This window comes from Macrobrachium rosenbergii, chromosome 21 (genome assembly GCF_040412425.1).
Source record: "Macrobrachium rosenbergii isolate ZJJX-2024 chromosome 21, ASM4041242v1, whole genome shotgun sequence".
Taxonomy (NCBI): Eukaryota; Metazoa; Arthropoda; class Malacostraca; order Decapoda; family Palaemonidae; genus Macrobrachium; species Macrobrachium rosenbergii.
Genome location: NC_089761.1, coordinates 31,123,753 through 31,138,143, shown reverse-complemented (window position 1 = coordinate 31,138,143; position 14,391 = coordinate 31,123,753). Strand labels below are relative to the sequence as shown.

The following is a 14,391-nucleotide window of genomic DNA, read 5'->3' as shown; positions in this document are numbered from 1 at the left end:
GTGTAAATCCGTGACTGAAGGTGGGTATTTGTGGATGGGTGGGGGGGTAGGGTATTTACGTGTTGTAATGCAGGATTTATATGCCTCGATGCCCCAGTGCCCTCCAGCAGCCATTTTGTTATGACCAAAAAAATTAAAAATCGTTTCGCCATTTTTGTAGGCCTAGGTTAAAAGAGAGAATAATTTATTTTCTACGGGTCTGCAAGCAGATGTGACCTGACCTGACCCAGTGGTTATGTAGCTGATTAGACTGCGGTGACCTTATTATAGTTTAGTGACCTAGGGTAATATGGATTTTGCTATGACCAAAAAAAATAAAAAATCGGTTCGCCATTTTTTTAGGCTTAGGTTAAAAGAGAAAAATAATTTATTTTCTTCAGGTCTGCAATCAGATGTGACCTGACCTGACCCAGTGGTTATGTAGCGGGTTAGACTGTGGTGACCTTTTTTATAATTCAGTGACCTAACATCTCTCCATTTTCTTTCCATTATTGGACTTTCCACCGAGAAAGTGATACAAAAATACAGGTACGAATTTTCGTGGACAATTATTGACAAAGAGGACCACATACCTTTGATTTTGGAAAGTGGGTTATTAAGATTAGTTAGATCGTATTATTCAATTTCTCAATAATTAGCGTTTTGATCCAACAGGAAGATACTGTTTATACTGATTCAAATAGATCTTAAAATTTTTCACTGAGTGTTGGCGTCATGTATCTGGGTAAGAAAGTTGTAACAACGGCTGCTGTGAGAGAAGCATAAATTTATTCTCATTACCTAAATCTCAAGTACAAACTCCATTACAGAATAATATTCCCAAAGCTTATTATTACATGCATTCGAGTTCCTCTCATTACAAAAAAAAAATGCAAATTCTTTTACCATCATCTGTAACTTCTCTTCACTGTCATCAGCTGACTTATTACAAAGAATTACAAATTCTTTTACTAGCCTCTGATCTTTTTAACATCTTCTGCAACTTCTCCTCACATTACAGAAATTGCAAATTCTTTCACCATCTTCCGCAACTACACCGGCCATTGCATACTCATTCGCAGTACGATCTCTGGTCATACAACTTCCTTCATCACCCCGTTATTATTATTATTATTATTATTATTATTATTATTATTAGTATTATTATTATTATTATTATTATTATTATTATTATTATTATTATTATTATTATTATTATTATTATTGCTTCTAGAAAAATTTACAATGTCGTGATTAGATTATCGTCATAAATCAAATTTTTGTAAAGGTTTTAAGTTTTACAAATAAAATTTATTTTTACAAATGTGGATTTTTTTAATGAGCATTATTATTATTATTATTATTATTATTATTATTATTATTATTATTATTATTATTATTATTATTATTATTATTATTATCAGAAGAGTACACCATAACATTAAACCCAAGACTCTTGGTAATAGTAATTCCACTGACTAAAGTTATTAAACATCCGGGGAGAAGGTATATATATATATATATATATATATATATATATATGTATGTATATATATGTATGTATATATATATATATATATATATATATATATATATATACATACATACATATATATATATATATATATATATATATATATATATATATATATATATATATATATATATATTATATATATATATACTGTCGAGGATACCATTAACATGAAATGACCTCCCCACCCACCCCATCTCCTTAAAAAGAAAAAAAAAAGGGAAAAGAGAGAGAGAGAGAGAGAGAGAGAGAAAGAGAAAAAAAAGAGAGAGAGAGAGAGAGAGAGAGATAAAATTAAAGGAACTCCCCACCCACCCCCACCTCCTTCCAAAAAAATAAAAAAAAGATGAAAAAGATAGAGTGGGAGTAGTAAGAGAGAGAGAGAGAGAGAGAAAGAGAGAGAGAGAGAGAGGCGATTTAAAAGTGTGAGAGTTCCCTATTCCCTAAGGGCACGGTACCAACGACGATTCCTGTCATCAGGACTCGTGTGTGTGTGTGTGTGAGTGTGTGTCTCTCCAAAGGCCCTTTCCAGTATCTCATTATGAAATCTTAATGAATAAGAACTCGGTATACATTCCAAGTTAGCGGAGCTGAGAGAGAGAGAGAGAGAGAGAGAGAGAGAGAGAGAGAGAGAGAGAGAGAGAGGAGGCGAGGTTAGGGGAAATTTAGAAGGCAGATTAGATAAGAAATTTGAAAGTCTCAGGTTTGATCTTTGGCGCTTTTTGCGTTATTTTCCGGGAAATGTCAGGTTTGAGCTGTTGGTTTGATAATCAAGGTTTGAAGGAGAGGGGAGGCAACCAAAATTGTATGTATGTATATGTATATGCATATGTATATGTATATATATATATATATATATATATATATATATATATATATATATATATATATATTTCTATATATTATATATATACATATATATATATATATATATATATATATATATATATATATATATATATATATATATATATATATATATATATTTATATTTATACATGTATTTATATACACATGTATAAATGTACAGTATATATATTATACATATTCAGACAGGAAGCTAGTCTCGACTTCTTAGGATGTACTGACATTCAGCTGTTTGCAAGTTTCCATTATAACCAATTGCTGCTTACACCACGCTGCAAAGGTCTGTGGCAACTTTTTCTGGCTAATCAGATAGATTTAATCCTCCACTTCAAACTACCAGTCAATCGTTCCCTTTTCACCAGTCTTAAAACTGACTGAGGACAGCGACCCTCGAAAATTCCGTCGAGTTCAAGCGCCATCTTGAAATAAACAAATCATGGGCAACCCTGAGGTTCAGCTTCGTCTGATTTGAACCTCATCACGCGTACACCAAGGATAAAAACAATGGATGATTCATTGTGGGTAAAATCGAGCGTTGTTTATGCATGTTTGTGGATGTGTTTGTGTGTGTTTGTGTGTGTGTGAGAGAGAGAGAGAGAGAGAGAGAGAGAGAGACGCAGATGTTTCTCACAGAACTAAGCTGATAATGAGGCAAGATTTATTTCGAGGTAGATGAAATTCGTGGTAGACATTGCATCACTTTAATGATGCAATCTAACCATATCCGCTTTGTAATTACTTAAGGAGTTTTCTCTGCGAGAGGAGCGGGAAAACTTGCGGAAAATATGTTTGTGTGTGTATGTATATTTCGGTTGACTCCAAGACTCCTACGTGTATTTAACTTTACATTTTTTAAATACAGTATTTAAACACACACACACACACACACACATATATATAATATATATGCATATACTGTATATACATATATATGTGGTTCATGTTACTTAATGTTACATTTATTACATGCAAATGAAACGAGAACATAACTAGTGTATAGCGAATTCATAAAATTAGCATTTTTCATTTACCAAAACAAAATTTAATCGCAAAGCCGCTCGAATAATCTTTTTTTTTTCCTGCCAAGACATTAAATGACACTCATAATACAATAAATATCCTTTACATAGACAAATTGAGCTACGTATTTACGAGAAGTTCGGGTCCCTCTTACGTAAAGACTATATTCGGCTTCTCCAAGGGACCAAGGAATCACTCCCAGAGAACCCTCAAGTCGTATCGATAGCCTTTGAACCTCTCAAAGTGTGAAAAGGGGGTCCAGTGATTAGAATTCCACCCGAGGTCTGCATCACATGTTTGGCCTAGCGCGGAATTCGAGCGAAAAGGTTAGCCTCGTGCGGCTGTCCAGATTGACTCGATTTCATAGGCATTGGGTTCTTTTGACATGGAAAGAAGAAGAAGAAGAAGAAGGAGGAGTATCGGGGTCGGAATGTCATTTGTTTATGGATGGCGAGGCTGTTGGTCACTGGCTTGGCTTAAACTCAAGGGATTCTTCATGACGTTCTTCGTAACTTGATACAAATCAAAATCCTTTCGGACAGAGGTTTGGTTTCATGAAATTTGGCTTCTCAAGCTAAGCGCTGAGGGGTGGTTTCGACCATTCGGTGCTGAAAGACAGTGAAAAGAAGCAGTTGGAGAGGTTGGATAGCAAGATGAAGAGCTCCAAAGTAGTTTCACTGAGAATTAATAGTTAGAGAGGTTGGACGGCAAGAAAGAAGAAAGGACGCTGGAATGAAAGTAAAATAATAGGCCAAAACGTGGCGTAGCTATAGGGGCCGAAGGGACGCTGCAAACACCTTTCAGCAATGCTTGCAGTGCACCACGTGAGGTGCAGTGACGACACCAACCTCCTATGGGGATTCCTTTTAAAGGAATGACTACGTTAAGAGATTACATTACTTCAAACATCTGTTCAGATACCACATAGATCTAGATTATATTACTTTAAACATCCGTCCAGATACTATATGGATCTAGTTTATATTACTTTAAACATCCGTCCAGATACTATATGGATCTAGTTTATATTACTTTAAACATCCGTTCGGATACCATCCGGCTCTAGATTATATGACTTTAAACATCCGTTCGGATACCATATGGATCTAGATTATGTTACTTTAAACATCTGTTCAGATACCATATGGATCTAGATTATATTACTTTAAACATCCGTCCAGATACTATATGGATCTAGTTTATATTACTTTATACATCCGTTCGGATACCATCCGGCTCTAGATTATATGACTTTAAACATCTTTTCGGGTACCATATGAATCTGTCACCACTTTTCCTCAGTGCGTCAGTTTAACAGCAAATGACACAGCGAGTTTTTTATTATTTGGGAAACCCTAGACTAGGGTATTTTCATTTTTCCATCTTTTAAGAATAAGTGCGTATGTCCTGTTCTTTCCATACTGCCCTCAAATGGAAGACTGTATTATCTGCAAAAATACAAAACTGAGAAAAATGGTAGATACTGCAGTTTTCCCTTGCCTTACTAATGACTTTGCAGATACTGCAAACGGGACCCCCTAAATAAAGCGCTGAAGAATCATTCTGAAACAGCAGTAATTTGTGTATTAGAGTTTCGCGAGCCCAGTAGGTGGCATATCTCAATTTTGACAATTTTGCAGATACTGCAGTTTTCCATTTTGGGGCAGCATGATGTGCAAACATATTCCCTGGACCTTCTGTAAGAAGGAAAAACAAATTATATCGTACATATAAATATAAACATAATCTATTTAGGGTTCATGTTGGGTTTCGCGCATATTATGTGCGTGGGATGTTAGTGCATACATCAGTACATCTTTCTTGCTCAAGACTCCACCTTAGGAAGATCCCACAAGAGAAAGATCGAATCATAACAACGACGAAGCTTTCACGGTGTAATTTCAAGGTCAGTCCTTTAAAACATGCGGGAAAGGTCGGTGAACACCACAATTCATAAGTGTAGTGAGGAAGCGCTAACGATCTCCTACGGTGTGTTCGCGAATATAAAATATCCACTCCGTAGGGGGTAACGCCGTCAGTGCACCTCGCGCATTACTTAAGGTTCTTTTCAGCGTGCCTTAGGCCCCTAGCTGCAACCCCTTTCGTTCCTTTTACTGTACCTCCTTTCATATTCTCTTCCGTCTTACTTTCCTCAACCCTCTCCTGACAATTGATTCATAGCGCAACTGCTTTGAGGTTTCCCTCCTGTTACACCTTTCAAACCTTTTGCTGCCAATTTCCGTTTCAGCGCTGAATGACCTCGTGGGTCCCAGTGCTTAGCCTTTGGCCTAAATTCTATATTTAATTCAGTTCAATGTATAACATATCCATGTAATATTATATTGTAATTGGTGTTTTTACAATACATAGCTCCCAGGAAATTTGTCATTGTTCCAAATACTCTCTTTTTGTGCACCACTTTCATTTCATTGTTGCTCTTATTATCGTTACTTTTATTATTGTTACTTTTATTATCGTTACTTTTATTATCGTTACTTGGGCACTTTCCGGCCATTCGCCGCTGAAGATCAGTGATAAGAGAGAGAGAGTTGGAGGGGCTGGACAGCAAGATAGATTCAGAAAATAAAGGCGATTAAGTACATGGATTTCAAGGAGGGACTGTGGGAAAACCCCAAAGTTAGAGAGGTTGGACATCAAGACTGAAGAAAGAAAGCGTATGTTATCGTATTAGCTTTCGTATATTCAAAAAAGACAGGGTCTCGACTCGGTAATCCCCAACCGTACTATTATTATTATTATTATTATTATTATTATTATTATTATTATTATTATTATTATTATTATTATTATTATTCAGAAGATGAACCATATTGATATGGAACAAGCCCACCACAGGGGACATTGACTTGAAATTCAACCCTCCAAAGAATACTTCGTTCATTCGAGAGAAGCAACAGCAGATAACGGGAAATACAGAAAGAAGAGATCGATTATTAAAAAGGAAAAACAGATTAACAAATTCGTGAATAAATAGATAAAAACGAATACAAGGATTCATCAGTGAGGTATTCCAATCTATCCACACTATTATATTAGGAAATAACGCACCGGTCAACTGTTTTCTGTCCTGTCTTTTTCATTCATGAACGCACATACACCCGATGGCCTTTCTTCAGTGCTCAAACAAATGAGCTTCAACATCACCGCGCATGCGCTCATAATACTTACACACAATATTTTCACACATGAAAAAACGAGGTCACTGAATAGCCGAGCATATCCTCATAAGAAAATGTCCTTGTGGATTGCTATATTCACAAAAGGCTCCGTGATTTAAAGGGCCGTAGGAAATAACATTTCTACCGACTGTACAGGTGTTGAAATCACCTTCAAAACGCTCCAGCGAGCGTCTGTTACACAAACAAGTAAAGAATGCGCCGAAGCTTTTGTCGGAGGAATCGAGTCTTCTGTAGAGCGTATAATGCTGTATGAAACTCTCAGCCACGGCCCGTGGAACTCTCAGCCGATTCTGGCTAACTTTAACCTTGAATAAAATCAAAACTACTAAGGACAGAGGACTGCAATTTGCTATGTTTGGTGATTGGAGGGTGGATGATCAACATACCAATTCGCAGCCCTCTAACCTCAGTAGTTTTTTAGAATTGACGGCGGACAGAAAAAGTGCCGACAGGATAAATTAGACAAAGCCGGCGCAATAGTTTCTTTTACACACAAAAAAAGGTTATTCTGCTCTACGTTCGCTCAAAGAGGCATAAAAGTTCGCTCCGCATCTTGAGGGAATATTATGGATTCGTAATTTTGTTTATACATTCAGTTACAACACAACTTATTTTCAAGATTTCTCAATAGGTGGCGGTACAATGCCTTATTGTTACCTATATGTTTACGCACGTGCTCGTATATTCTCTCTCTCTCTCTCTCTCTCTCTCTCTCTCTCTCTCTCTCTCTCTCTCTCTCTCTCTCTCTCTCTCTCGCGCATTTATGAACATGGATTTTTAGTTTCAAGTCTTTGAGTCCCTGTCGACATAAGCCTCAATGTAACCGACAGCTAGTCGATTGTAGTTGGTCAAAGTGAGGGATGGAGAAGGACAATTGGCTAGCAACTTTTTCCCAGAAATGATGACAGAAACTATGAAGGTTTGGATGCCTTTTCGAACCATATATGTATATGTGTATATATATATATATATATATATATATATATATATATATATATATATATATATATATATATATATATATATATATATATATATATATATATATATATATATATACTGTATATGTATGTATATATATACACATATATATATAATTATGTATATATGCATACATATATATAATTATATATATGCATATATACGTACACACATATATACTATATATATATATATATATATATATATATATATATATATATATATATATATATATATATATATATATATATATATATATATATATATATATATATATATATATACACACATACACACTTTCTATAGTCACCATTGTTATGGTAAAAGTTTCTTAGGTTTAAAAACTGTCCATATCATTTACATATTAATAGGGAATCCTAATACAAACTGAGTAATTTTAAATCTATTTCTCCCATTTACCTGACAAAGGTTTGTCGCCACCGTCGCCTAGCCGCCCCCCCCCAACCCCACCCCGCCCAAGAAAAAACTGGATATAAATTCGCTTCGTTTTCCAGAAATATTTCTCGAAAAAATACAAATTGGAATCTCCAAAAGATTCGAAAAAGAACATTCTCTAGGATTTCAGAAAGGCTGAATTAAAAAAAAAAAAGATGAAAAAAAGAAACATTTTTAATGGCGAGGGATCATCTTTTTCGAATGAAGTGGAGCAAAAGGGGAACGAGAGTTCTGAAGCGAGTTCGAGGATTCGCTGCCTCTTTCGGAGTATTGCTTCTCACAAGTAATGGTTCGCAGTCCGGGTGAACGCATGATCCTAAATGGCCTTTTTTTTTTGTCCTTGGAGTATTGTGTTCGTTATCTTTTGATCTTTCTCTCTCTTCTTCTTCTTCTTCTTCTTCTTCTTCTTCTTCTTCTCTAGGTTTATCTTTTGAAGACGTTTCTCATTCTCTGCTTTGTTGTATTCAGTATTTATCTTTTATTATTTTCGTTCCCCTTTTTCATTTAATTTCCTTCATTTTCCTTTAAACTCTTCACATTCTTCTTCTTCTTATTGTACTTTTCTTTTGACCTCTATTATTCTTCGTTTTTTATTTATTATTTCACTTTACTTTTATTTCCTCTTCTTCCTTTTATTTATTACTGAATTTTTTCCATCCGTCATCTTTTGCTCACGACGTCTCCTTTTGCGCGCGTACGTGCACGCCAGCACTCATGCGTGTTTGTGTGTGTGCGCGCGTGTGCAAGAGAGCGCAATCTTCAGCTTACAATAATGTTGCATGTTTTGAAAACCCCTTTGAAGTAAGTAGGTTAAGCAGTAATAATACAAGACTGAATAGAAATTGTTGTCAACATCGAGGACGAGAATAAGCAGCTTGTGGGGGCGGGGACAGCTGGATAACAACGAAAAAAAAAAAAAAAAGGAAAGTATAAGAGAATATATAGTTTCATTACATTTTCATTCCATCTCCTTTGTCCCATTGCATTTGTCGTATCATCCATTTCTTCTCGGGGATGAACAAAACTTGAACACGGAATTCCAGGCGGAAAAAAGAAATCCTGGCCCGGAAAAACTCTGGAAAACAGGTTTAAATGTCCACCTTTCATCTCCGTATCTCTGGAATGGACTGTGTTGACATTTCACTCTACAGATTTAGTTCCCATGGGGGAGCCATTTGTTGAAACCGAGTTAAACACGAATTAACTTATTCCTTTTGGCTGTCATTAGCTCGACGACTGACATTCTCCTCCTCCTTCTTCTTTGCCACAGGTCTCCTGAATCCGGGAACGAGGAAGGACATCATAAGGAAGAATGGCGACCTCAACATCAGCTACATCAATCTCAAGAAGAGGACGCGGTACCTACAAGATCTCTACACGACGCTGGTCGACGTCCAGTGGAGATGGACCCTCCTCGTCTTCTTCTTGGCTTTTATCATGAGGTGAGGACCGGTTGCTGTAGCAATAGTCGCAGTAACAACGGGAATAGTCTTGGGAATTGTGCTGGTTTCGTTGCCGGCGTGTTGCTGCTTTTGTTGGTAGCTGGTACTTTTCATTGTAAAGCTCTTAGAAAGAGTCGAAGAACCGATAAGATTCTGAACACCACATATGTATTGTTATGTATAATACAGTATATATATATATATATATATATATATATATATATATATATATATATATATATATATATATATATATATACACACACATGTACACACACACACACACACAGAGAGAGAGAGAGAGAGAGAGAGAGAGAGAGAGGTTCATAATCTCTCTTCTCTCTGCGCTGGGTACGATTTTCAGACAGAAAAAGTCTCCCTCTTGTCATTTCACTGAGTTATGATTTTTTAAACTAACTCTCTCTCTCTCTCTCTCTCTCTCTCTCTCTCTCTCTCTCTCTCTCTCTCTCTCTCTCTCTCTCTCTCTCCTTTCAGTTGCCTGCTTCTCTTCTCTCTACAGTTGGCTAGCGTCTTTGCACATCATTGGTTAAGATTTGCAGACTAATAATGTTTCTCATTCGATTCGCTTTTGTTTCTCCACAGTTGGCTGGGATTTGCGTTCATCTGGTTCATGATCATCAAAGTGCACGGGGACGACATAGCGGACGAGAATGACGAAACTCACAAACCCTGCGTCTACAACGTCAGAACATTCACCGGCAGTTTCCTGTTTTCCATCGAGACCCAACACACGATTGGTTATGGGTTTAGGTGCGTACGTTAACTCTCTCCCTTGTTTAGGCCTATGTCCTAAGGAAAAGTATCATATTATGCACTCGGGTACGTAGAGTAACTCTCTCCCTTGTGTAGGCCTATGTCCTAAAGAAAAGTATTATATTATGAACTGAGGTACGTAGATTAACTCTCTCCTTGTGTAGCCTATGTCCTAAAGATAAGTACTATATTATGAACTGAGGTACGTAGATTAACTCCCTCCCTCGTGTAGGCCTATGTCCTAAAGGAAAATATTATATTATGAACCGAGGTACTGTACGTATGTTAACCCTCTCTCATGTAGGCCTATGCCCTAAAGAAAAGTGTTATATTATGAACTAATGCACGTGTGTTAACCCTCTCTCGTGTAGGCCTATGTCCTAAAGTAAACTGATATATCACGAGCTGTATATTGAAATAAAGTGCTTATATAATTTTTTCCTTTTCCAGGTACACGACGGAAGAATGTCCGGAAGCCGTTTTCGTGATGTGCATCCAAAGCATCGCCGGAGTCATCTTGCAGGCGTCCATGGTGGGCGTGGTCTTCGCCAAGCTCACGAGACCCAAACAGAGAACCAATACCCTGATGTTCTCCCGCAACGTGTGCATCTGCCTTCGAGATGGGCGTCTGTGCCTCATGTTCCGCGTCGGAGACATGAGAAAGACCTTTATCATTGGTGCTTCTGTCTTTGCCCAGGTAATATTTTCGTTCGTCTCCTCCTTGGGTAGTCTGCCTGCCACCCCCTCCCTTCCTCGCCTTCTCCTATGGACCCTTCTCCATCTTCATCATTTCATCATTCTCCTAAAGGCTTATATCTCATCGTTTCGTTTAACAGTACCATATCACTTCGATCTCGCTTCCTTGGCCGTTATTCTAATCCTGTTAATGAAATTTTAGGCCCCATGGGTGTTCTCTCTCGCCTAAATCAGGACCCACTAAATATAACTTGCAAACTAGTGACGCCTTGTAATGCCATTTTTGAGATCTAATTTCCTGCCTTCATTTTACTAATAAGTCTTTTAATTGATACTTAATACTTTATACATTTAAACCACATTCATCTCCACTGAGCTCTTTTCACTTTGCAGGTCATCAGAAAGCGCACCACGCAGGAGGGAGAGCTCATTCCTTACCATCAGTACGACGTCAAGGTCGGCAGCGACGACGGCTCTGACAACTTGTTCTTCATCTGGCCAATGACCATCGTCCACGTCATAGACGAGAATTCGCCCTTCTACAAAATGTCGGCTGTGGACCTCATGAACGAAAAGTAGGTTCCTTGCTTTCGATGATTCCAGTGGGAAGTTGCGTCATTTCACTTCTGAGGGCATTTTGCGACTAGAACCTCAAAAGTTCAAGCGAAGATGCAGTGCATTACTGCTCTAAAATAATTCACCTTGTATTTCAATAACTTATTTATATCTTTATCTATTTATCTATTGATTTATTAATTTATGTTTTCTGATAACTGATCTCTTCTTTCTGTATTTCCTATTATCTTCTGTAACTTCTTTCAAATGAATACCATATTCTTCGGAAGCTTGAATTTCAAACCAGTGGCCCCTAAAGGCTTGTTCCATATGAATAGAGGGTTTATCATCTGAATACTGTAATAGTAGTAAGAATGAAATATTTCTTTCATGTAACTTAGAATAGCCAATTGGTACAGGATCACTTGGAAATGCTCACTTTTCTCTCACTCTAAGGCTTCATCCCTGCCAATGGGAGCTTACTCCAGACTCCAGAAGGTCTGTTGCAGAGGTTCCTAGTCCCATGTCCACCCATCATGTGCATCTACAGTGAACGTTGTATTCATTTCAGGTTCGAATTGGTGGTTTATCTCGAAGGAACGACGGAGTCCACTGGTACAACAATGCAGGCCAGATGTTCCTACCAGCCTACAGATTTCCTGTGGGGGCACCGCTTCGAGAATCTCATATTTTTCGATAAGGCCTCTGACAACTATGTTGTAGATTTCCGAGAGTTCAATAAGACGAGAGAGGTATGATCTAGTTGTTCGTTTGGTGGTCAAAGCAGAGTTCCAAACCACAAAATTCAGCTGGGAATTCTGGAATGAAATTCATGCATTGTTACCTTTGTCAGCAATCCATGCGAATTTTGAGATATAACGGTTCTTCAGTCAAAAAATGGAGAGTGTTATATACCAAGAATGAGATTCCTTTTATATAACTACTCTGCGGTATCCAGTTCTATAAAGTATTGACTCTGAAAAACACTTCCTAGAAGTAAACAAAGAGGATCGAGACGTCACCTCTGTCTGGCTGTCGTTTACAGTCTGTAGAATCTCATCTTCCCCCAACAGGTATCGACCCCACTCTGTAGCGCCCGAGACCTGGAGGACTTCAAGCGTCAAAACAGCGACGCCCTCATGTGCTACACGCCCAACTCCGACCAGGTAGTTTGCATCGAGCCGGACATTTTCACAGCGGACGAAAAAGTGCCCGCTGAGGATTAGTGCGTGATTATACCAATGGCAACACTGTACAGCGAAGGGGAAAACACTCCTGTCCGTCACTTCAGAAGTTGATGGACAGAATGAGGAAGTTTTACTTAATGATTTTAAAAGACTGTACGTTTAGATTTTTAAGTAGCATTGCATGTGATATAATTTGTAATGTAAATAAACCTTTTTATAACTTATTAGGACCCAAGAGATGAGTCGCAGGGATGCAAAATAGAGTGTAGGATATCGAATACACGTACAGAAACCAACTCATGCACTGGAATGCAAGTTGCAGTTTAAGAAGCAGTCTTTGACTTGCTGAATGCAACATTTAATTTTCATGTTGAAAACATGCTAAAAGACTTGTTATTGATAATTTTAAATGCTTCAGCTAAATCTTACGTTTAAAACATATTTAAGACTTCTTGCCCTTTATGTTATTTAATTGCCTCGTGTTCACTACTAATTTAATACGACGTACTGGAATTCTGTTGTTTATTTAAGTAAAATATGTGATTGTTAACCTTGCTTCACTGAAAGCTTTTAATCTGAAAAGACATAAGTATAGTAGATCAATTATGCTTTATAATAACAAAATTTGCATGTTTTAGAAGTATATCCTAGTATATTAGAGAATTATGAAAACTTATTGTTCTCATGGCTTACATTACAAAGCTGCCATTACAAATGGCGGCTTGTTATAATCACGAACTTGAGAGCACAATTTATATTCTTTCCTTGTTTTTTTTAATCTTCCTAGTATCCTAATCACAACTTATAGTAGTTGCCTCTGTATGAGAAACCTCACTAGTTGATAAACTTGATAAAGTTGAGACCCACCGGACGAGGGTTTTGTCGTTGTAAAAAAAAAAAACAAGCAATCTTTTGCACAACTTTGCCACCTTGCAGTTCCTAAGTTCTGTAGCGCTTAAGTTGGATTGAAGTGTAGGCCTTTCTGCTCTGTCAGCAATCATTACTGTACATGATCTCACTTTTGAAGTTTTCGAATACTCCATTTCAGTCAGACTTCTTAGTTTACTTCTGAAGGGTTTTTTTTTTATCGTTCACAGAGTACAGAGAGGCATACATGAGAGATGATATAGTAGTCCCTGTGTGTTTGTGATATTCTATGTACCGTAATTTGCTGGAGCCTCTCTACTCCTTCTCTTGGTGACATAACTTTACTTCCTGAGAGTTTTTATTGTTCCCAGTATGAGCATGCAAAGGAGACATGATGATCCATAACTGTGTTTGTGATATTCTGTGTACCGTAGTTGTAGACACTCTCTCCTTCTCTTGAATGACATAAGTAAGCAAAATATGGTTCCCAGTGTACAACATATAAGCATTATATTGACATAACTATAAGTTAGTGGTCTGTGCATGACTGTTTTACGGAATATAACTCAAGATTACAGTCACATAACTCCATATTTAAAGGCTGGCAAAATATCAGATAAATAAGTGCATGATATTGATTGATTTCTGTACGGCGTATTTAACCAAATGATGTTTTGGGTTACTGTTGTATCAGTTTCATATAATGTTTACTAATATTGCGTATGTTGACATACATAACTATAATACTGTATCCGTAGCTTCTGCAGTGATACTGTATGTATTATGGCAGTAAGCTGCAATCACACTCATAATAAAGTAATTTTTATATACGA

At 37.1% G+C, this 14,391-nt stretch overlaps 1 protein-coding gene across 7 annotated transcripts in view; it reads left to right on the top strand.

Annotated features, from left to right (window-relative positions):
* LOC136849853 (inward rectifier potassium channel 2-like) overlaps nt 1–14,391 on the top strand; it is a 97,620-nt gene extending 83,229 nt beyond the window's left edge. For all 7 annotated transcript variants that reach the window (XM_067123329.1, XM_067123334.1, XM_067123333.1 and 4 more), the window contains 6 exons: nt 9,308–9,479; nt 10,083–10,250; nt 10,704–10,950; nt 11,343–11,524; nt 12,076–12,256; nt 12,578–14,391. In XM_067123329.1, coding sequence (XP_066979430.1) covers nt 9,308–9,479; nt 10,083–10,250; nt 10,704–10,950; nt 11,343–11,524; nt 12,076–12,256; nt 12,578–12,730 — 1,103 coding nt within the window. In that variant the 3' untranslated portion in view covers nt 12,731–14,391. The remainder of the gene's footprint in view (nt 1–9,307; nt 9,480–10,082; nt 10,251–10,703; nt 10,951–11,342; nt 11,525–12,075; nt 12,257–12,577) is intronic.